The following is a 22,910-nucleotide window of genomic DNA, read 5'->3' on the forward strand; positions in this document are numbered from 1 at the left end:
ACACAGGGAATACTAGAGCTGGTCTTCACATCTTGCATCTAACTAACAATGAACAATCTTATAAATTTACCAACAAATACTGTATGTACTGTGAGGACTAAAAATAGGCCTGTGATTAAATATATGTCATAAAGACCTTTGCACTATTTATGTAGATAGCAGTAAATCAAAAGGAGATGGTAATAGTTCTGTGCAATCAAATTATAATGTGTGAAGCTAACTCCTCCATTTCTGAATAATAGGCAGTGGGAAATCACTTGTTTGGGTATTCTTTAGTTGAAGCCTCTTCCTATGTATGGCTACTTCCAAAGCATCTTCAGCTTTTCCAGGATCTTGCCCGAAAGTGTGCTCCTGTCCAGTTGCATACCTAGCACATCTGGCACCTTGAGCAGGCCATTTTCTTTTACACCCCCCTCCCCCCTAAGAAAGAACTGGTCTGAACTAATGAAGTGGATAGCAAATTCTGTCTGTGGTCAAATTGCATTAACAGTGGGAGGGGTTTTAAGGGATATAGTTAAATAACACCTAAGCTTTCTACACACATATGACACAGTCCTTTGGCTTAAAAATTTGCATTAATGACTGTGCCACAAGTGAGAGTGTAACAGACACATACAAATCCCAGCACACTAATTTTAGTAGAATTATACTGTTCTAATACCTATCCTTTTCCACACACAACCTACCTAACAAAAGAATGTAATATTCTTAGAGTGCAGATTCTGGCTGCTCCAGTTTTAAATATTCCCTCAGTGCCTTTAATGCAGGGGTCAGGAGTGAAGAATGCACAGGCCACTTTACAGAGTACAACCAAAAGTACCCCCTTCCCAGTACAAATCACCTCCCCAAGCCAATATCAGCCGCACGCCGACCCCCAGTATGGACCCCCTCTTCCAGCACAAATCCCTATGTTCAGACCCCCCCAGCACAAAGCCCTTAGTATAAACACCCCTTAGTACAGACTGACTTCCCCAGTATATACCACCCCCCCCAGCATGGACCCATCCTCCAGCACAGAGTGACCCCCAGCACAGACCACTTACCATGGACACCCCCCTCCACTAAATACTGCATAGAACCACTCCCCCCCCCACTGCAGACCTCTCAGAACAGCCCCCTCCATTATAGACCACTTAGAAACGCTCTTCCCACTCCAGTAAAGACCCTATAGATCCATTCTCCCCCCTCCAATATAGAACCCTCACAACCACTTCTCCCCTCCAGTTTAGACCCTTCAGAACCACCCCCCCCCCAGTATAGACACCTCAGAACTGCTTTCCCCCATCCCCAGTATAATCCCCTTGAGAGCCTCCCCTCCTCCAGTATAGACCCACTCTCCCCCCTCTAGTATAGACCTCTCAGAACCACCCCCCACTCCAGAATAGACCCCCTCAGAACCACTTTCTCCCCGCAGTATATAAATCTCAGAACTGCTCCACTTCTACAGTATAGACCTTCCAAAGCTCTAGAACTGCTCTCCATCCTCTAGTATAGACACCTCAGAACCGCTCCTCCCCTATAATATAGACCCTACAGAGCTGCTCTACTCCCTCCAGTATAGACCCCTCAGAGATTCTCTACCCCCTCCAGTATAGACCCTTTAGAGCTGCTCGCCCCCCCCCCAAAGTATAGACTTAGATGACCAAATTTAGCGGGAGCACAGAGTGAAAAAAGTCCAGGCAGGGAAATAGAGTGATGGGAGGAGCAGAGGAGACTTAATTCTAACTCCAAGCTCCTGCTGAACTCACAGGGGGTGGTGCGGCTGCCTGACAATTATCTTTTGTATTCCACAGTGCTGCAGCACCCCCTACAAGACTGTACCCTCCCTTAGTATGCCACTGCTCCTCTGACCTACAAGAGAAGTATGGCCAAAAAAAGCTTTGGCCATACTTCTCTTTTAATATTAAAGGCAAATATTGTTTGTTATTGGAATATATCTATCATGTTGTATGCAGGTGCTAAGGGCTAGATCCTGTTTGAAAAGTATGGGCACGTTTTGTGAAAATTATAGGTTAATTCTCTTTGACAATGCTAGATGATTATGGCAAAACCTCTTTAAAAATGATAAAAAAATTTGACAGTCCCAAGTAGTTTCAAAAGCTTGCACTTCAAAATACATTTACGTAGTTAGCCACGCAAAAAATATTGTCTACATTTTTTTACTTTCCTACTAGTTCTGAGAGAGAAAAGAAAATAATTATTTTCCTATCTTCTTAAACTGCTAGGAAAAATGGCCGTTGCATATACAAGTAATATAGACAATTTATGCTAGAAAGGCTGGTTTGTAAAGACTGGGGAGTCACAGTCAGTGGAAGGAAGGGGAAGCTGCAGATCATTGAAAATGGTTACTAAATGACCTCATACATGTGAGCTGAGCCTAAAAAACTTTAATACCGCTGCAGTATTGCAAATAAACATGAACCCAAAATCAATTTCTTTTAGTTCTGGGGTCTAGTTTTATTAGAACAAGGTTCCATGGGCGGTAGTTATGGATTCTCTATCTGCTGCTATTGAGAATCCAGGCTGGTAACACTGAGATGATGGTACATGTACTATTCTCATCGATTAGATTAAAGTAACTGCTTTACCAAAGGAAAATGTTTCTTTAGTAGTAAACAGGCATACGTTACCAGCATAACTTTCTGGCTGGGTCTTGAAAAAGTCTGTGGCATCTAGACAGTCACATATTGGTGGCAATTCAATAAGGCATTTACAAATAATTTTTGATAGTATATATGTAGTTGGAAAGAATGTCACCTATCTTAAGGCTATTAGACTACGTAATCAAAATCAGTGTAGAAAAAAGAGATCTATTATACAGTATATAGATTGATTCCGATGTCATGTTTGGGTTTTAGTAGCACTGCATACACCAGTATTTAAAAATAGCATGGTAGGTTGAGTTTTTTGATAATGGCTTTTTTGCAAAGGGAACACATATATTTATTTATTTTTCTTGTTTAATATTTAGTAATTATCTGATTAATAATGTTTTTGACAAGTTTATTTTTGAATCCTGATCATCAATAAAATATCCCGGTCCCTCACTATAAATTAAAGTCTTTATAGAAAGTTGCCTGTGGCAGGAGAGCATCAATTAAGGTCTTGTCTATGCAGCACCTTCTGGAGAGAGCTCTTATCTCCAGTAGTGGGCTGCACAGTGGGGGAACCCAAAGGATGATTACTGACCAAGAGATTGACATGAATAACCCTTTTACCGCAACATGGTAACTTTGGGGCAGTCAAAGGATGCAAATAAACCTATGACCTCAATAGCTGCAATAAACAGATACATTTCAATAGAATACCACAAGCTCAATATTGCAACCTGCATTTTACACATGGGCCACAAAATGCAGGCCCTTTGAGTAATACTGTGGAATGTAACAGAGAGCAAATTACTATATCTGCTCTCCATTATACACTATTTGACCAAAAGTGTTAGGACGCCTGTCTTTACATGTACATAAACTTTAATGGCATCCCAGTCTTAGTTTGTAGAGTTCAGTTCAGTATTGAGTTGGCCCGCCCTTTGCAGCTAAAACAGCTTTGACTCTTCTGGGAAGTCTGTCCACAAGGTTTAGAAGTGTGTCTTTGGGAATGTATGACCATTCTTCCAACTTTGTGGGAACAATTTGGGGATGGCCCATTTCTGTTCCAACATGACTACACACCAGTGCACAAAGCTAGGTCCATAAAGACATGGATGAGTGAGTTTGGGGTGGAGGAACTTGACTGGGCCTGCACAGAGCCCTGACTTCAACCCAATAGAACACCTTTGCCTAATTGCATAATTGCCTAACCTCACAAATGTGCTTCTGGAAGAATGGTCAAACATTCCCATAGACACACTTCTAAACCTTGAGGACAGCCTTCCCAGAAGAGTTGAAATTGTTATAGCTGCAAAGGGTGGGCCAACTCAATATTGAACCCTACAGACTAAGACTGGGATGCCATTAAAGTTAATGTGTGTGTAAAGGCAGGCGTCCCAATACTTTTGGTAATATAGTGTACATTGGCTCATCAGGTCCCATTAACCCCAGAATGCAGTATGCTGTAATGCACACAGGGGTTGATTTACTAAATGCAAACACACTTTGCAAGTGCAGTTGCTCCAGAGCTCAGTAAATACAAATAACACCCAATCACATGCAAGGAAAATAAAAATAAACAGCATTGTGCTTGCACATGATTGGATGATGGAAGTCAGCAGACCTCTCCCTCATTTACTGAGCTCTGGAGCAACTACACTTGCAAAAGTGCACAGTCAATTTGTTTGGTTGATTTTACTGGATGGTGGAAGTCAGCGGAGCTTCAACTCAATCAATAAAGTCCGTGGAAAATTCCGATAAAAATTACAACTTTCCTTGCAAAATGAACAGGCTATTTGCCTTTAGTAAATCAACCCCTATTTGCTTAGCACTGTAGGGAGCAGAGCTTTCTCCATTTAAAGTAATATAGTCCTTTCTTTCTTACTTTCTCCACCCAAGCTTATGTACAGTAGCTTTATCTTAAAGTGACACTAAACAGTATCCTTATACTCCAAGATTAATTTGCACTCATTTATTATTTATTGGTCCTGTAAACTATTTTTCATGAAATCAACTCTGCTTTTCTGCCTCCTCATAATGTCCTCCAGAAGTTCCTGACCCTCTCCTTTTCCCCCTCACTTCTTAGCAGATACCTTTAAATATATTAACATAAAATGTTAATAGTGTTTTTTAACCCCACTAGTTTTATTTCCTAAATTTTTCAAAAGACATATTTTGGACAGAATTTGCATTATTAGTGCATCCAAGAAGATCGCATTCTCTGTATATCCAAGTGTCACCCTGACCTAGACTTTTCCAGTTAGATTTATGGAATTGTAAATATTGGAAGACTTTAAATTACATTTATGTCATTGTCTGTTTTTTGTTAGATTTAATTAATTTGGCTAATAAATAGTCATTTAACAAGTCAGCAGATGTGCTTAGCTTGTCAGTTTAAAAAGGGTAGTCTGTATCGGGGAAGACGATTCTTTATGCTGCCTGAATGCTAGTTTTATAAGTTTAGCTATATCTGTGAGTCTATGATACATAACAAAGTTCAGCACTCCAGAGAAGACAGCATAAGAAAATAGAGTGGTAGCTTTTTTTACATTTTGGAACATATTTAAAAATTTCCTTATAACATTTTTTTTTTTTTTTTTTTTTTAATGCATTGTTAAATATGTTTAACCCTAGAGCCATTTTTCCAGTTTTTGAACGCATATAAAAATACACATTTTAGTCCTGAAGATTACTTAAACTCCTTAAAACAGCAGATATTTTAGGAAAGCAGAGTAAACTGGGGCACTTCCTTTTTTTTTGCCAAATCTATGTTTTCAGCAAAAATACACTTTAATTGTAGTATACATAAGGGGTGTTTACGTGGTTTGGGTTTTTTTTAATTATTTTTTTATTAAATAAACATTAATGTTTTTATTTTTTATTTATTTTCATTAATTTTGTTTTTACTTTTTTTTCTTTTTTAACTTACCTTTTTACCTACCACAAGACCACAAGAGGATTGATAGGACTCCTAAGTGATAGCATAGTGTAGGTGACAGGAGTATAATAGACATCTAATTTTACCTTTGCACTGTGCGTGATCAGCTTCTTCCCAGGCAGACCGGCCCGGGTCCAAACTCAGAGCTGAGCACTACTGGGTTTATACTTTACAGGAGAGATCAGCAAACAGATCCTGGCACACTCCATAGAGTTTCTTGGCACCCAGAAGGGTCAGGTGAGCTGGGGATGCATGGCAGGCAAAGAGGGCAGCACCTTCATACAGATGTAGAAATGATCAGGGGACTTTACTGCTGCCCAAATTACGGCAGCCTGCAGAGAGTAATGGTTTTATCTGCAGCAGCAAAAGGGTTAAAGGACAACACTGTGTAAAAAAGCAGACAACCTTGTTATATTGTGAAAATAGCAAACTAGTTCTTATAGATATTATACTTGTTGAAATAACTTCATTCAGAAAATGTATTTTTGAAAGTGGCGAACTTCTGGAAAAGTGTTATCTTTTTTAAAAAGTTTTTTTTTTTCTCTACCATCATAACATTGGTTGCACTAAAATACTATTAAAACATTCAAATAATTCAAAAAATAACAATATTTTTTTTTTAATTGTAAAAATTGTGGAAATTAAGTAAGAAATAGGTACATTTTGCAAATACAACAAGTACACGTATAAACTTGATAAATTGGTTAGAAACAAATATAAACAGTGTGTATTCAGCAGTATACATCTCAATGAATAGTCCCTGTGGGGTTGTTATTTTTTGGATCAGGAGCACAAGATGCTCAACATGCACCTCAGCTTGCTGTATTGACAACAAAGCATCAGCACAATGAGGATGTCATTCTTCTGACCACTGCTCTCTCCTCCAGCCAGCACAAGTGTTTGCAATAGTCTGACAATCATTTGAGCTCCCTTTCCCTGCCTGCTGCAGAGATTATTATTATTATTATTATTATTATACAGGATTTATATAGCGCCAACAGTTTGCGCAGATTGTCACAGGAGGTTGAAATTGGAACACTATTAATTGCATTAAAAATACATTGCATTTAAAAATACAATTAATGATTGTGTAATGAATACATGACTGCATTAGCTGGTGTTTTTATATCTGCTTGGAGTTCAGCTTTAACAAGGTACAAATTTGAGCATTTTGCATGCACATATTAAGATGTTCCATATGCTTATGTGTGAATGGATTAAAAGTTGTGCAAATGTTAATTTGTTCACTTAGTGACTATCACACCATCTGTGAAAATTCAAACTTTTTTTTTTTTTTTTTTTAGAAGAAACATGTTTAGGCTATAATTTAATGCTAAATTTCCGTGTAAGTGAACCTGCTATATGATGTAAGCTCATAGGAGAAAAATATATAACATAAATAAATGCATTTTATGCTAGTATAGCAAATACTTTCCCACTTCTAACATTTATTCAAATAAAAGCTGGACTTAATGATATCAAAATAATGTTTAATACAGTCATGTGCTAATTAAGAACCATTGATTGCATTTTTTTTTACATTTTTAAACATTTACGGTAAATTTTTTTTTAAGTAATTTTTTTCTAAGTGAAAAAATAAGACAGTGCTAGAAGATATGCCAGTACCAAAAACAATCATAGTGCTGCATGAACAAACATGAGGCATTATGGGCTGATGAAAATAAGGATGGACAATGAGGAACTTAAAAAAAATAATAACTAGACAAAATAATAAATGATTCATAGAAAGCAAAGGTGGGAGAGGGGGACTAACACCACACATAATGTCATAGAGGAGTTGTTGTCCACTTGAAGAAATTTGCAGGGATCCAATATTGGTAAGTGGGCCTTTGCATATTGGTATTGGGGCTTTGAATACCACTCTGTGCATTTTAAAATGTACATAATTTACACAACTCCAGCTTTACTAAATGTTGCTTCAATTAATTTTTTCAATCTTTGGAAAAAGATTAATTGTATTTTACAGTTCAACCAGGAAAATTACAAAATCCCACCTTGTATTGGGTCTGCTCCCCCCTCCCTTCCTGCACTGCAAGGGTAAAATAATTTTTTAGAGCAGAGGATTAAGGAGAAAATACTTACCTTACTCCTTGCTCCGGCAGGCATCTTCCAGTGGTGCAACTGCTCCTCGGCCACTGCACTGTAAGCAATGGCCTGCCAGTTGCGCTCCAGCCTCCTAATCGTACAATACAGAATTAGTGCCCCTGTATTGTACTTAATGATGCTGAGGCTCTACACATAGACTCGAGCTTTGGACAGAGGAGGAGAGCATGGGAGCCCACTGGAACAAGCAATCAAGAAAGCCACAAGGCCTGCTCTGCAATCCCTCAACATAATGAGCAATTAGCCCTTGCAGTCCAGGGACATTAGGCACTGCAAGGGTAGATTTTTGTTCATTCCAATGGATTTGGGCTTTAAGTGCTGCTATTGTAAGTATCTGGGTTGGTCTTTTACTGTCATTATAGGCTTGGGACAGAGAGAATACCAAGCTGCATTGTTTAGTTTTAGTAAAGAAATGTCATGCCACGAACTTGGTTCTCCTTATCTGAAATCATAGATTTTTTGCTCACTGTGTCTTACAAATGTCTCACTGCCTGTGATTGGCGGTATGTAGTGTCAGCTTCCTGATGGGATAGAGAGGGATGCTGGGTGAGGACATAAATAGCCTAGTCTAGAGAGGAGCTCTTTCTCTTTGGACCAGGGCCTTCAGCTCAGAGCATGGACCCGGCCGCTCTGGGGAAGGTGAGCCAGTACAGTGGCCTGGACAGCATGGGGAGACTCCAGCAAATGAGTGTTACATCTGCAAGCAGATCCACCATTGCCAGCTCCCTGTCAGCCGAGTGACTGTTAGGGGTCACTCTCATCGTCACTGGTACAGACCCAGCTGAATCCCAGCTGGGTCTGTACAGGTGTATGTACAAGCACCCTTCACTGGTTGCAGATTCTTCAGGAGCCTATTCCGGAACATCCTATTCCCTTGAACCATGGTATCATCAGGATTGGTGAGCGGGCAGAAGCCCACCCTGTGTACACACTACAAAGACACTGAATGCAGACACCTTTATCCCATCTCTTTACATAAGAGCTTCTAAAAGGAAACATTATGCATATGCTATTCTCTATTGCTGGTCACCATTGCACAGAAATCCCCCCTGGGTCCTTGTTGAGCTAGCTGAAGCCTCTGAACATCTACAATAAAAGGACTTCTCCACTTTTCTTCTCCCCCCCACTTGAACGACTCTGTGTATAACATCTGCACACATTAAAGGGAACTCTACTCAGATATTGATGATTGCATTTCTTACAATTTGTTGTGTTATAATTGTGCAACAAACTTTCTGGGAGCCGTGGCATTAGAATTTTAAGGGAGCAGGCTGACACACCTGGGATCATAAGTTCTTTCAGGACCTACAGATTTTGACTTATTGTGATCTTTCTTTGCACTGCATATCCTTTAAATATTTACTAAGACCAAAGTTTAATACTACTCATTTACTTTGCTACAGTCTGGTGTCTTTGTAACTGCATTATCACTTTGAATTATGTCCGAACCCAGGGTGTCAGAGGTGTCATCTTCCAGGGGCCCTTACGGGGGTGGCGCTACAATAAGAACAATAAAAAAACTCCAAAATTTTAAGTTTCAGTGAGGAATTTTGTACTCCTGAGGAACGTTTATTGCACTTCAAATGCGACCATAACAATTCATTATCATTGTTCAATCTTCCAAATGTAATGCTCAGCAAACTGGTCAAACTATGTCTGGCACACTAAATTGCAGGTATCCCCAGATCACTGGAAGAATATATACTAAGAGATATCTTTACAGGCACCACCCCATGAGACCAGATCAGCCATAGGTATGTCTGCAGCTTACCTAAACATGCGCATTACGGGGAACTGCTTGTACAAGGGCATACATCAGCTGGATAAGGTTTCGAAACCAAGGCCCATTTGCCTTTAAGTCACTGTTAAGTTACTGTAAGATCAGTCAATTGTATTAGTGCAAATGTCTTTGTACGCTCTATTTTTTATTATCACAGTATCAGAAATACCTTATTGTAAACCATAACTTGTCAAGCATTGTTTGTCTTTTTATGTATAATACATTATTTTTTCCTATTCTTTTTTATCTTGTCATTCTCTTTCTATTGTTCATGCGGGAGAGCATACCAAATATCAAAAATGACCCTCTATAGACAATAAAGTGAAAAAATGGCAGCAAAACTTTGCAAGTTGTGTTAACTCAATAATAACTTTTATTAATAACTAATTAATTTCAATTGTACTAAGTATTGGTGCCCAAAAGAAAAAAAAGTTTCACTTTTTTAATGAATGTAGCTAATCATTATTCAGTGTTTTGTGTGTGTGTGTGTGTTTTTTTCTGAGCCAAAGAAAGGCTTTACTGCCATTATGAGTTATTAAATAATTTTGCCTTTTCTGTCCACAGGATTGCAATGGGGAATGCAGCCCAACGATGAGCCGCCATACCATCAGCAGTGGTGAACCATCTAGTGCACTTGAAGCTCACAGTTTACCAGCTGCCACTTCTTCCTGGGAATTAAAATGGCCACCCAATAAAATGGCAGATGATATTGCATCTTCATACTGGCCTGGGCCATGGCAGTCAGAGCAGAAAGGAAAATCTGGAAAAAATGTAAGTGTGCCAATCTACGAGATACCAGCATTTAATGGGGATTGTCTGTTAAAACATGAGTATTATTAATGTGATATCTTAGTGTATGTATATCTTAATTCTATTTTTTCAATGTCTTTGGCACCATGCTATCATAATTTTGTATACAGTTTTCTCAAGCAAATATTTTTTAAAAATCTGATGCAAAGTTTCTGTTGTGGGCTGAAAATGCTAACCTATACCTCCCAACTTTCTTAGATGGGAATAAGGGACACCTGTCAAAGTATGTAGGCAAAGGACACACTCCTTTCCATGCCCCCAGTTATGTGGCTCCAAAGAACAAATAGGCAAAAAATTGATTGACTAAACCCACAAGTGCTTTCCTCATCACTATGTTTTATTTTTTTGTCTGGCTGTTTTAAACAATATTGTGATGATAAAAATGTTTAGTGTAGTGTAACACTTTTGGTAGTTAATTATGGCATTTATTACAAAGGCCTACACATCTGTCCAAAATAATTGACAACAAAGATGAAAAGAGAGACAAAGGGATTTGGTTTCAAAAGAGGTGCAGTCCCTGCAAATGCAGGCCAGGTTGGAGGTGTGCTAACCCACTGTCTCACAATTATCAGCAGCATTGCCATCCTGCCATATGCACTCCTTCAGTTGCCCATTAGGCTGTCTATTTTATTGACCTTATAGGCAGCCCCAAAAAGTTCACATGTGCAGGCTGACAGCACTTCTGCCAAATGTGAGGCAGCGCCTTAGCATACTGTTACTGGCAGAATCTCCAGGTAAGAAACTTTGCAACAGTTTTATACCGATTGACTTGAGTATGATTAGCTGTTGCTAAACATACTGAACAATAGATTAAAGGTTTGCATACACTTTCACATTTGGCCATTGTTCTTCTTATTGGTTACTTTGGTATTCAGGATTACCCTTTGGCTATGCCTGGAAGAAAGCAAATAAAACTAAATTTTGGTGGAGGGTGAAGGCCTTTCAGACTTGATGTATAAGTATTAGGTGGTCACTAGGAGTTTAAATCACCTTGAAGCTTGGCAACTCTGTCCCTGAAAAGCAAGTATAACCTTACATAGGCATGCCAGTGTTGCTTGTTCGTGTCTACATCACTCATCCCTCTCTGCACATGTGTAACCACTTGGATGTGCAGTTACTGGCATACAACCATGGCATCTGACAGCCTGTCATTGATTTGTACAGGCTGCTGGTCACAGCTCTATGCCAACATCTGTCACACTTGGACACAGAAATATGCTAAATTCTTGGACACTGCATGAGCCCTTCAAGTTTGTTCGCATGGACTCTAGTTTTAATGTTGCTTTTCAATTTGTGAAGCAGTTTTGAATGACTTAGAACACAGAAGAGTTAAATTACAAAATAAATAGATAATGTTCACTTTGGTAAGATTACTCTACCCTTAATTTATTAAGTAAGGTGAAGTGAGCATAAGTTGTTTTTTTTTTTTGTCCTTAAGTAAGTAATCATGTGTAAAGAAAAAAGAAAAAGCATTTCTCTATCGGTCTTTGAGTGACCCAGTTTGATAATAAATAAGCAACCTAGGGCTATACTACCACCTACAGGAGAAATGGACACTAGATACATGGTACTAGGTACTAGGTTTTGCTTGGTGTCCTTGGAAGAATGGATGTCTTTTTCCTTTCTGGTACATTTTTTTATTTAATTGGAAGAGTTTCTGCTATGAACAGCTACCGTTGTATTCAGGCCACATAGCTGAAACCCTGGAAGTGTTCCGAGTTCATTAAGTATTCTGGTGTTCTCTCTGTGATGGTCCTGCAGTTGGAGGTGGCTATCCATCTGTGTTTCAGTTAGCACAAGACTCTGCTGTCAGATCAGGACAATATCTGAGCATTCCTTGTGGAGCTTGTGGGGAACAAGGATGTGGCAACCTTTCTGTTCCGGTCTGGGAAGACTCAATGTTGTGAGTGACCTGTAGGCTTTATGACTCTTACTGAAGCCAATATTCTTGTGCTGTGTATTTAATGTGGAATTAAAACATTTTTTTTTTCATTTTGGGTACAGTAAGGGAGGGTTATAATCCCATCAGGTTTTTTGCCATCTGTGCCCATTGGGGAGATTTGCCTTAACTTCCTGTCCCATAGCCAAAAATAGAAGTGAGAGGATATCCCTTCAAAGTGAGAGAATCCCTATTTGTCACCAGGCTCACCAGAACTAGCGTCCCCATTGGAGGATTTCCCCCTAATTACTGTTTTGTGGACAACCCATAATTTGTGATTTTCCTTTACTTTCACTTTCAATGATAAAGATAATATGACAAATAGATAGGGTATATAGACAACAATAAAAACTTGACAGATGTTCTTATTCTTCTGCACTCTACCCAAAACGAAAAAGAATATGCCTTTCCTCACACTTTAAGTTTACAAGCTGGTGGAAATGTACGGGAGACTGTCAGAACACATAGTCACACTGCTAGTGACTGTGAGTGGCAAGTTTTGTAAGTTAACTCTAATTAAATTCTCTCTGCCCCTTCACAGGAGCTGTTAGTAAGTGGTATTTACTGCTGTTATCATTGTGATGGCTGTGAGAAACATTTTCTCAGTCACTTTGCAAACGCCTAATTACTTTAAACAAAAGCACGTCTTACAGCATTCATGCAATGTAATGTGACTGGTTAAGCTTTATTGTGTGCAATTTTTGCTAATACTCCCCATTTGTATTGTTCTGGAGTTCCCTAGGCACTGTCTGCAGTGATAAGTGGTCACAGAACTATTGCTGCTAAATTTAATCCCCCTGTTATTGAATCTAGACTTGGGTCTGTGAGTATTTCTAAGGGTTTCAGAATAGTTCTTTTTCTAGAGGTATACACACCTTATCTGTCATAGACAACATGTCTGGCAGTGAACAAAAGGGTGTTCGCACTGCAGCTATGGGTAACTATTCTTTCTGGACTTGATATGCACTACAGGTGGTTCCGGGCTACAAACATCCCACTTACAAACGACTCCTACTTACAAACGGAGTAAGACAACAGGTGAAGAGAAATCAAGCCCTAGGAAGGGAAATTTACTCCTGTAAGAGTTCTAATAGGAAAAAGGTGTCTCCACTGAAGCTTTATCACTAATCCTTGTTTCCACAACAGCCCAAAATGTTCAAAATCCAGTTGTCATAGGGACAGAAAGTGAGGTGAAATCCTCTGAACAGGGGTAAAGACAGCAAAACAAATGGTACAGGGGTGTTAACCCTTCCCTATTCCACCAAAAAACTTAAAAATGATTCTTTTGGCTGGAGCTGAACTTAAAAAATTTACCTGTTCCGACTTACAAACAAATTCGACTTAAGAACAAACCAACAGCCCCTATCTTTTTTGTAACCCGGATTTAGCTTGGCACAAGAATACATTGTGCCTTATTGTAACTTCCAGTTGGAAACCATCCGTGTAGGCAGCCTTTTCTAAAACCTTTCTTTCTACTAGAATGGTCATTTATCTTCCTGTCTCGCAGAGGATATATTTTTCTTCTGTCGTGTAAGGTTTCATGACTCAGTTAGTGCAACTTGCTGCTCCCCCTGATCGAAAAGGCTGAAAATGCCCAACAACACCTTCCCCAGCGGACACTGACACAGAGATGCCTAATATTTTTTACTCTGTCTAGGATCCTCTAGACTCCTTGACACTAAACTCCTCTCTTTCCTAGAAGAGGACAATTCACTAGCTGAATTTCAGTCAGAAATTGTTTCATCCAAAAGAAGAAATATGTTTCTATTCAAGATTGTGCATTATACTTTAACCACTTTAATACTGGGCACTTCCCTCCCTTCCCGCCCAGGCCAATTTTCCCCTTTTAGCGCTGTTGCATTTTGAATGACAATTGCGCGGACATGCAACACTGTACTTACACCAAATTTATATCATTTTCCCCCCACAAATAGAGCTTTCTTTTGGTGGTATTTTATCACCTGTGCGATTTTTACTTTTTGCTAAACAAATAAAAAAAGACAGAAAAGTTTGAAAAAAAAAAAGTTTTTTTGTTTATGTTATACAATTTTGTAAATAAATACGTTTTTTCCTGCACTGATGAGCACTGATGAGACTGCACTGACAGGCACTGATGAGGAGGCAATGATGGGGTAGCACTGATGGGGTGGCACTGATGGGGTGGCACTGATAGGCGGCACTGATAGGCGGCACTGATAGGCACTGATATGTGGCACTGATAGGTAGCACTGATATGCAGCATTGGTGGGCACTGATAGGCGACACTGCTGGGCACTGATAGGCGGCATTGATGGGCACTGATAGGCGGCACTGACGGGCACTGATAGGCGGCACTGACGGGCACTAATGGGCACTGATAGGCAGCACTGGTGGGCACTGATGGGCACTGATGGGCGGCACTGATCGGCACTGACGGGCGGCACTGATGGGCACTGATAGGCGGCACTGGTGGGCAATAATGGGCACTGGTGGGCGACACTAAAGGATGGCAATGATGGGCACTTGTGGGCAGCACTGATAGGGAGGACACTAGAGGGCATCGCTGATGGGGAGGGCAATGGGGGGCTCCCTGAGCCCTGATCGCCATCCCTGGTGGCCATATTGGGCATCCCTGGGGTCATAGTGGGCATCCCTGGGGTCATAGTGGGCATCCCTGGTGGACCTAGTGGCATCCCCCCCCCCGAGGGTCTGCACTGGTAATCAATGATCTGATTACCAGTGCCGACCCCCCCCCTGTCAGGGGAGCCGCCGATCGGCGCTCCTTTACTCGTGCCTGTCAGGCACGAACTAAGGAAAGCCAATCAACGGCTGTTCCTGTTTTACTATGTGACCAGCCGTGATTGGACACGGCTGATCACATGGTAAAGAGCCTCCGTCAGAGGCTCTTTACCGAGATCGGAGATGCAGGGTGTCAGACTGACACCTCGCATCACCGATCGCCGCTCTGCGCGCCCCCGGGGGGCGCCCAGAGTGGTGTTATCCTGCCGCCGTCATATGACGTCCGGTCAGGATAACTCAACCACATTCCCGCCGTCAATTTGTAATAGGGCGGGCGGGAAGTGGTTAAAATTCGAGGATTTTATATACTGCTGGTCTTGACACCCAACAAATTAATTTAATAGATCATATGATCATTGGCTTGAGTTATATATATATATATATATATATATATATATATATATTTTTTTTTTTTTTTCTTTTTTATTCCGTACGGCTTGAATTATATCTTAGGTAACCCTTTCTTCTGTTCAGATCCAAAGGGCTCTCTTGCTTAAGGGTTGGTTGGAGGAATAGTGTAGGAAGTCCTTGTTTTGTCTATGCTTCATGGGAGAACATCTGTTTGGCTCTTTGCTGGATTAAATCTTTTAAGTCATAACTGGAAGGGTTCTCATTTACCACAGCTAAGTACAAAAAAAAAAATTATTAACAGCACAGGTTGACACCTTCTTATCCTGCAACAAAACTTCCCTTTTATTCACCCAAGTCTGGTTCTCTCAGTCTCAGAGGGTTTTAAACATCCCTGGCAAAACAAGGTATCAAAACCAGTGAAGAAACTCACTTAAGCACATACGTCTGCCCCTATCATCATGGGCAGGGAGGTGCTTAATGGCTTTTACAGAAATTTGGGAAGCTCGCATATTTGCTGCATGGGTAGGGGAGGTAAAGTTTTGTATCTTCCTAGGTCTCAGCAAAATCAGACAAACCTTCTTTAAGCCATTCAGGAATTTTTGAATTAAGGGGTTGTCAGTCTTGCTACTCTAGCCAAAGAATTTCAAGGTTTTTTTCAAACCTGTTTACTATTCCGAAACCTGAAGGAGGCATTTGCCAATCTTGGATTTAAAGACTCTCAATACCTTTGTATGTTTGCAAATATTTTGGTTGGAATCTGTTTGATCAGTTATTACCTTTCCTCATCACAGAGACTTTTTCTATTGACATAAAGGGTGCATTTACACGTTTCAATCTTTCCTTGTCACCAGCAATTTCTTTGCATCTCTGTATGTGACAGTCACTATCCATCTATTGCCCTTCCGTTGCACCTTGTCTCACCCCTGAGAGTATTCATGAAGACCATTGCACCAGTTCTGTGTCTCAGAAGTATTCCAGTAAATTTATACATGACAATCTGCTGCTATAAGTGCAACCCTCTCTTACTTTGGACTCCAAAGTTTCATTCATGATGCAGACTTTGGAGCAATTCAGATAGATCCTAAACTTCTAGAAGTTATATGTGATTCTGCCACATCACTTGGAGTACTTGGACCTTCTCAAGGATATCTTTCATTCCTGCCCCAGGAAAATGTAATGAAACTGCAGAATCAGGTTTGGAAACTTCAATCCTGATTACAGTCTTCCCTGAAGAGCTGCAAAAGAGTAATACAACTGATCTATTTACTTTCAAAACAGTCCCATTGGCCTAATTCTGCTACAGAAGTCTGCAATAGAACATTCTCATGATGAATCCAGTCTCTCTCTGGACAGGGTGATCAGGTTGCCTCCTCGAAACAAGATTGGTCATGGTTGTTTCTCTCCTTTTTTATTTCCTTAAATTGGAGAATTCCAATTAATACACTAGAATTGTGAGCAATTTGTCTGTTGTTACTGGAGCCCTTTTCTGATCACCCAGTCTGGGTTCAACTGAAAAATGCCACAGCTGTGGCTTACATCAGTCACTAGGAGAATTGCGGCAGCAATAGAGGTAGAATCTATACAGTCCTGGTTTTCATGTTCTCCATGGTGCACATTCCTGGAACGGAGAATTGGAAGGTAGTTGTTCTCAGAAAACAATGTCTGTATTTGGGGTAATGCCCCCCCCCCCATCAACAGGTATTCCAGGACATGTTTACATTGTGGGACACCGGATGTGGATCTGCCAGCTTTAGGGTTCAACAAGAGACTATCCAATGCTGGTAGCTTCATGGGATCAGTATTACATGATTTATGTCTTTCTTTTGATGAAACTTTTACCTTATCTATTTAGGCATTCCACTCATTCTCATAGCTTTAGATTGGCCTTGGAGAGTGTGTTATGCAAATCTTATTCTTATGTTCTTCTATAAGATCAGCCAGGCCTGTTAATTCAAGGACCAATCTTCCACCCTGCTTCTCAGTTGCTTGATGTTAATACATAGGTTCTAAGACAAGGTCCTTTCAGATTCCATTGTTCCTGATCATGTTCAGAGCTTGTAAACTACTTTCCACAAGATTTATCATAACATGTTGTAAACAAATTTTTACTGGTTTTAGTTCCCAGGGGTTCTTCTCACATGTCCTTGCAGTAAGTTATGTTTTTTTTTTTTTTGTTCTGTCAGTTAGGAGTAAAACAACACTTGGCCCTTCGCAACATTCAGGGTCAGTTGTCTGCCCTGTCCATTTTTGTTTGCTTTTTATAGGTAGATGAATTCCTTGTTTGTTATCCTCGAGCTTTAAAGGTTTTTCCAGATCCTCTGTTTCTATTGGATTCTACAGGTTGTTGTGCGGGCCCATGAATTGTGAGATAAAGTGCCCTTTTTCTCATTAAAGCCCACTCCTCTAGGGCAGTGATTGCATCTTGGGCTTTTTGTCATTAGGCCTTTGTGTGTCAGATCTGTAGAGCTGTGACATACTGTATGTTTTTAAGGTAACATATGTTTTATGAGGTCTATGTGTCTGCCTCAGCAGATGCTAGTTTTGGTCTGCAAGCCGCCTCTTGTTTTCATTTTACTTGTTGGGCTGGTTTGTCTGTGTTTGTTTTGGTGTGTCTGACCCTCTGTTAGTACTTCTTTTGGATGTCCCTAGGTTGCCTAAATAACACCAAGATTTGTCTGACACAGCATTTGCTGTCAATTCCTTTGTGGACTGCTTGTTACAGCTAAACAGGTGAGATAGGAGGGGGGAGTAGGTTTTTATAGCTTCAAGGGGCTGGTCTTTAGTTTTCTATGTGTGTACTGTCTATTTCTTCTGTAGGGGGCAGTAAAAGTCTAATTATCATCAAGCTGTGTCACTCAATGGACTCAGAGAAAAGGATTTTAAGGTAAGTACACACAATCCTAGTTTTTGTTAACACATTATTGGATGATTGAAGTCAGTGCATCTTTATCTCGTTCACCAAGCTAAGTCAATGTTAACTTTGCAAAGTAAACTCTCTATTACTTCAGTAAATAAATCCCAGTTAGTTCATTTTGAAATAGGTGATATGGAAAAAAATTCTCATTACGGCTTTTGTCATGCATCAGATTTTGAAAACATTGCATGCATTATTCTGCTTATTTTAATACTCTGCGAAATCATATATAAACTGAATGCATGATAAATGTGTTATGAACCCCTCCTTTACACATCTCAGTAGCAATCCACTCTTCTCTGAAATCACCTACAATTATGCTTTCTTGAGCTACATTCAACTTTCTTGAATATCCGATTCCCATTCACAAAGCAACAAGGGGCAGAATACATTAATGTGTATGTGCATACGACATTTAAAATTAAGTAAAAATTGTAGGCATGAAAGCTTTAACTATCATTGTGCTTTCTATTTTAGTACTTGCTTTACTGCCAAACATACCTGTTGCTCCTGCCAGTACAAAGAGAGAGACAGCATTTGCATAATGTTTATACAAATTTTTACAGCCTTATCAGCCACCAGTCTGTCAAACCACTGCTAAACTACATGACTCAGAAAGGAGACTGTATGGGGAATGTAGACATGTCATACTATGGGGTTGATTTACTAAAACTGAAGAGTGCAAAATCTGGTGCAGCTGTGCATGGTAGCCAATCAGCTTCTAACTTCAGCTTGTTCAACTAAGCTTTGATAATACCACCTGGAAGCTGATTGGCTACCATGCACAACTGCAACAGATTTTGCACTCTCCAGTTTTAGTAAATCAACCCCATAGTAATGCTATGGCACTGCTCCTGCTCTGCCTACTGACCCTGTAAAAATATAGCAGAAGAGAGAGAAAGTGGTCACATGACCACTTACAAAATGCTAAAAAACATGTATTTATGGCCATTTACAAATCACAATTGAATTATGAATTACTGCAGACCATGCCCTGCATGTGAGGATATTTTTTAATCAGGCTGGAATTCTGCATTAATAAATAAAAAAGATACACTTGTGATCCATTTTTTTTTTTTTTTACCAGATCATTGTGGTTGATGAGTATCAAATAGATTGTTTACACATGCTCTGTTTGTCTTACATCTATAGAAATTGCAGTTCACAAAGTTGCATTTTTAATATTATCTCACGACAATGCGTCAGAATGTTAATTTAACATATTGTCTTGTAATTACCATTTAATAATTGAAAACCTTTATTCATAAATTCCTTTTATTTCAAGTGTTGTTATTAAATTCACCTGAAACAGCATCTTTTTTTCTGCTATCCTTAACAGACATCTAATATAAACTCATTGTAACTCCAGACAGAAGCTAGCAATATGTTTAGGAGCATATAAGGCAGTGATAAGGATTTTAAATGCAAAATACAGAAAATAGATAATAAACCATACATGCAGTAAATTAACATCTATGGAATAAAAAAAAAAAAAAAAAAATGATTGTTAGAATTAGCAAATAACAGTAACAAAAATCCTGTATGTGTTAGGCATTTGTGAATTGTGCAAGTACAAGAAAAAACAGAGAAAGTGCAACTGAAAAGAACAGTCTGGAGGAGATTTACTGAAACTGGAGTTTGAAAAATCTGGTGCAGCTGTGCATAACAGCAAATCAGCTTCTAACTTTTGCTTGATCAGTTAAGTGGGGTACACACTATAAGAAAATCGCCTGATTTTCCTCGTTGTTTCACAGCAAATTGAAACCGATGAATGAAAATTCGTACAGAAATTCTTGTACGACAAAGGCTTTTTTTTTTGTTTTTGTTTTATTGTTTCTGATCATGCATAGTCTTTCTTTTCTGATTTTTCTTGTACGAAAATCTTTTTTCGAAAAATTTTGGAGCTTCTCCCTTCGAAAATTTTTGTATGAAAAGTCGTAATCAGCTATCCAAAGTTGTGTTCACACTATACGAAAATCATACGAAAGTTCTTTGGATGAAAATTCCCGCCTGATTTTCTTATAGTGTGTACGAGCCTTTAGGCTCGGGGAAAAAAAAACAAACTTGAAGCTGATTGGTTTCTCTGCAGAGCTTCACCAGATGTTTTAGTAAATCAACCCCTCTGAGTCTGAAAAAATGCAATGCATAGGAAACCCTCCCCTGGGCTTTACTTTTTAAGATTCAGAGCCGATTCAGACTATGCATTATTTATTGTGCATTAAAATGGGCTGGCAGCACACCTTATTGCACAAAGAGTTGGACACGTACCTTTCATTAACACAGACAGCACACCACAGAGCAAGGCACAGCCAGGCCAATTTACTAAAGAAGTTGGGACTCGTCCCTCAAAAAATTGTGGAAATATTTTTTTCCCTTATCCAATCATGTGAAATGCTTCTTAATATGATTGGGTATTCAAAATGAAAAAGAGTTTGCTTTTTACATGACTGGATAATCTAATGCAATATCCACACACTTTATTAAATAAATATTTAAGTTATTGAATATATTTTTGTTATGTTAAGTATTATAAATGCTACTATTTTACTTATGTATAGGGAGAGATAGTCATTTAGCGCTGGGTAGAGTTCAAACAGGAGGATTAAAAAAGAACATATTGGATGCTATCTTTGTTACAAATCCTTATTTTTTTTGTAACCTAAAAGTGCAACAGATTCTGCGGTCATAGTATTAATTATTAGCAGTATAGTTTTGTAAAATGTTGAGATGGTTTAAAAGCATTAAAACCACTATGTATTTTGAAAAAAGGTGTGTTTTTCTCATAGGTGTATAAAATACGTTAATTAACATGATTCTCTGATTAGTAGATAATTTAGGTTCACAGTTATTCTGAAAATGTCGCTGAAACCATGCGTGCCAGTGTTCTCGCCTCCAGTCCCTTTTTTTTTAAGTAAAACTTGTGATGAAAGGCTAACTTATGTAAGTAAGCAGTAACCTGTCTTTGAAGATGAAAATCTGGGTCTTTGAAATGTATATTTATAACGCCGAGGACAGTACCATTCTGCAAAGATGTTTTTATAAATGAAAAACTGCCTCCATGACAACTGTCTTGTCCAATCACGTGTTCTGTAGATGGATGTTGGGCATGAGGCGCCTGCTGGGGCAATATATGGGTATCCCTGATCTTGTGCAGAGCAGCAAACTCTGATTTATAATGCATGCATAAGGAATTCCAGCACCGAGGAAGTTAAGGGAACTGTTCTATACAGCTGCCAGGTCTAACACTGCTTGCTTAAAGAATTCATTGTGTTTGACCAGAAGGTTATGTTTTCCATTAATTGCAACAGTTTCCAAATACTTTGACTTTCTCAATATGTCATACAAACTCATGTTCAAAGGGGGCGGAAACCATCAAAATCCTCATTACTTCTTTGATGCAAAGTGACTAGGCAGCCAGCTACATAATTCTGGATGGTGTAGGAAGTGTAATTTCTTTTTGTGGGACTTATTAGGGAAAGCATTACAGCCCTTCAATACATTAGGATATAAATTTAATAAAAGTTACATAGCTTCTGCCTTTTTAGTGCCAATTTTGCTTTCAGTGAAGTCCCACATAGTATATAATCTGAAGGTGAATTCAAAGCTACCAAGGGATTCCTTTAAATTGATTGCACAGATTTTACTTATTTATCCTTCCACAGAGAATGTCCCTTTATAGATTTTAATAAAAGCAGGTCACCTGTCACTCCATATGGTTACAGTCCTCAACATATTTATTGCATAGTCTAAGAGTGCATGAAAGGGCAGCTAAAGAGCAGAAAAAATTATTGGAGACTGAACAATGGTTAAATCAATCTTAAAGTGGAGCTCTATCTTTTTTAAATGTAGAGAGACAACAAGAAGCCAAGGGAAATGTTACCAAAGTGAGGAAAATTCTAAGAATTCTTGAGAACTGTCCCAAGAACAGATTTACCATCACCTCCTGTTCCAGATTTGTATTTTCCCCTTACATTCTGTCCTGGAGGGTTTCCTATAAAAGAATTAAAGGCTGACAGAGGTAACCTTTAACTTCTGAAGACAGTTTATATAATTTATACTTATTTTAGAACCTTTGACATTAATGGTGAATCTGCTACCTTTATATAAAAGTGTATGCAACGTGCTGGGTTTGTTTCAAAATGAATAAAGGACTGTAGGGTCTAAATTCTAAATACTAACAATAACTTACAAAGCCATCCACAACTCAGCCCTCAGCTACATCACTAGCATAGTCTCAAAATACTGACCAAATCGTTCTCTTCGTTCCTCCCAAGACCTCCTGCTCTCTTGCTCCTAAGTCACCTCCTCCTATGATCGCCTCCAGGACATCTCCAGAGCCTCTCCCATCCTATGAGACTCCCTACCCCAATCTGTCCGACTATCTCCTACTTTTTCCACTTTTAGGTGATCCCTGAAAACCGTTCTCTTCAGAAAAGCCTATCTTGCTCCCACCTAACAACTGTACTTTTATTTTTTCCATCAGCTCATCCCCCACAGTTATTACCTTTTGATCACTTGACTCTCCCTCTTAGATTGCAAGCTCTAATGAGCAGAAGCCTCTGATTTCTCCTTAATTTAATTGTTGGGTGTTTTACTTCCAGGAGCCGAAAGTACTGTGTCGAAGATTTGGAAATTGCTATTTAAATCCTGTATAATAACAATAATAATACAATTAATAACCAATC

The 22,910-nt window shown here is 39.2% G+C and overlaps 1 protein-coding gene across 4 annotated transcripts in view; it reads left to right on the forward strand.

Moving 5' to 3' along the window:
* Nucleotides 1-22,910, forward strand: part of BNC2 (basonuclin zinc finger protein 2) — an 806,895-nt gene that overhangs the window by 129,970 nt on the left and 654,015 nt on the right. For all 4 annotated transcript variants that reach the window (XM_082242957.1, XM_082242956.1, XM_082242958.1 and 1 more), the window contains one exon: nucleotides 9,998-10,204. In XM_082242957.1, coding sequence (XP_082099083.1) covers nucleotides 9,998-10,204 — 207 coding nt within the window. The remainder of the gene's footprint in view (nucleotides 1-9,997; nucleotides 10,205-22,910) is intronic.

This window comes from Pelophylax lessonae (genome assembly GCF_965119305.1).
Source record: "Pelophylax lessonae genome assembly, chromosome: 1".
NCBI classification, from domain to species: domain Eukaryota; kingdom Metazoa; phylum Chordata; class Amphibia; order Anura; family Ranidae; genus Pelophylax; species Pelophylax lessonae.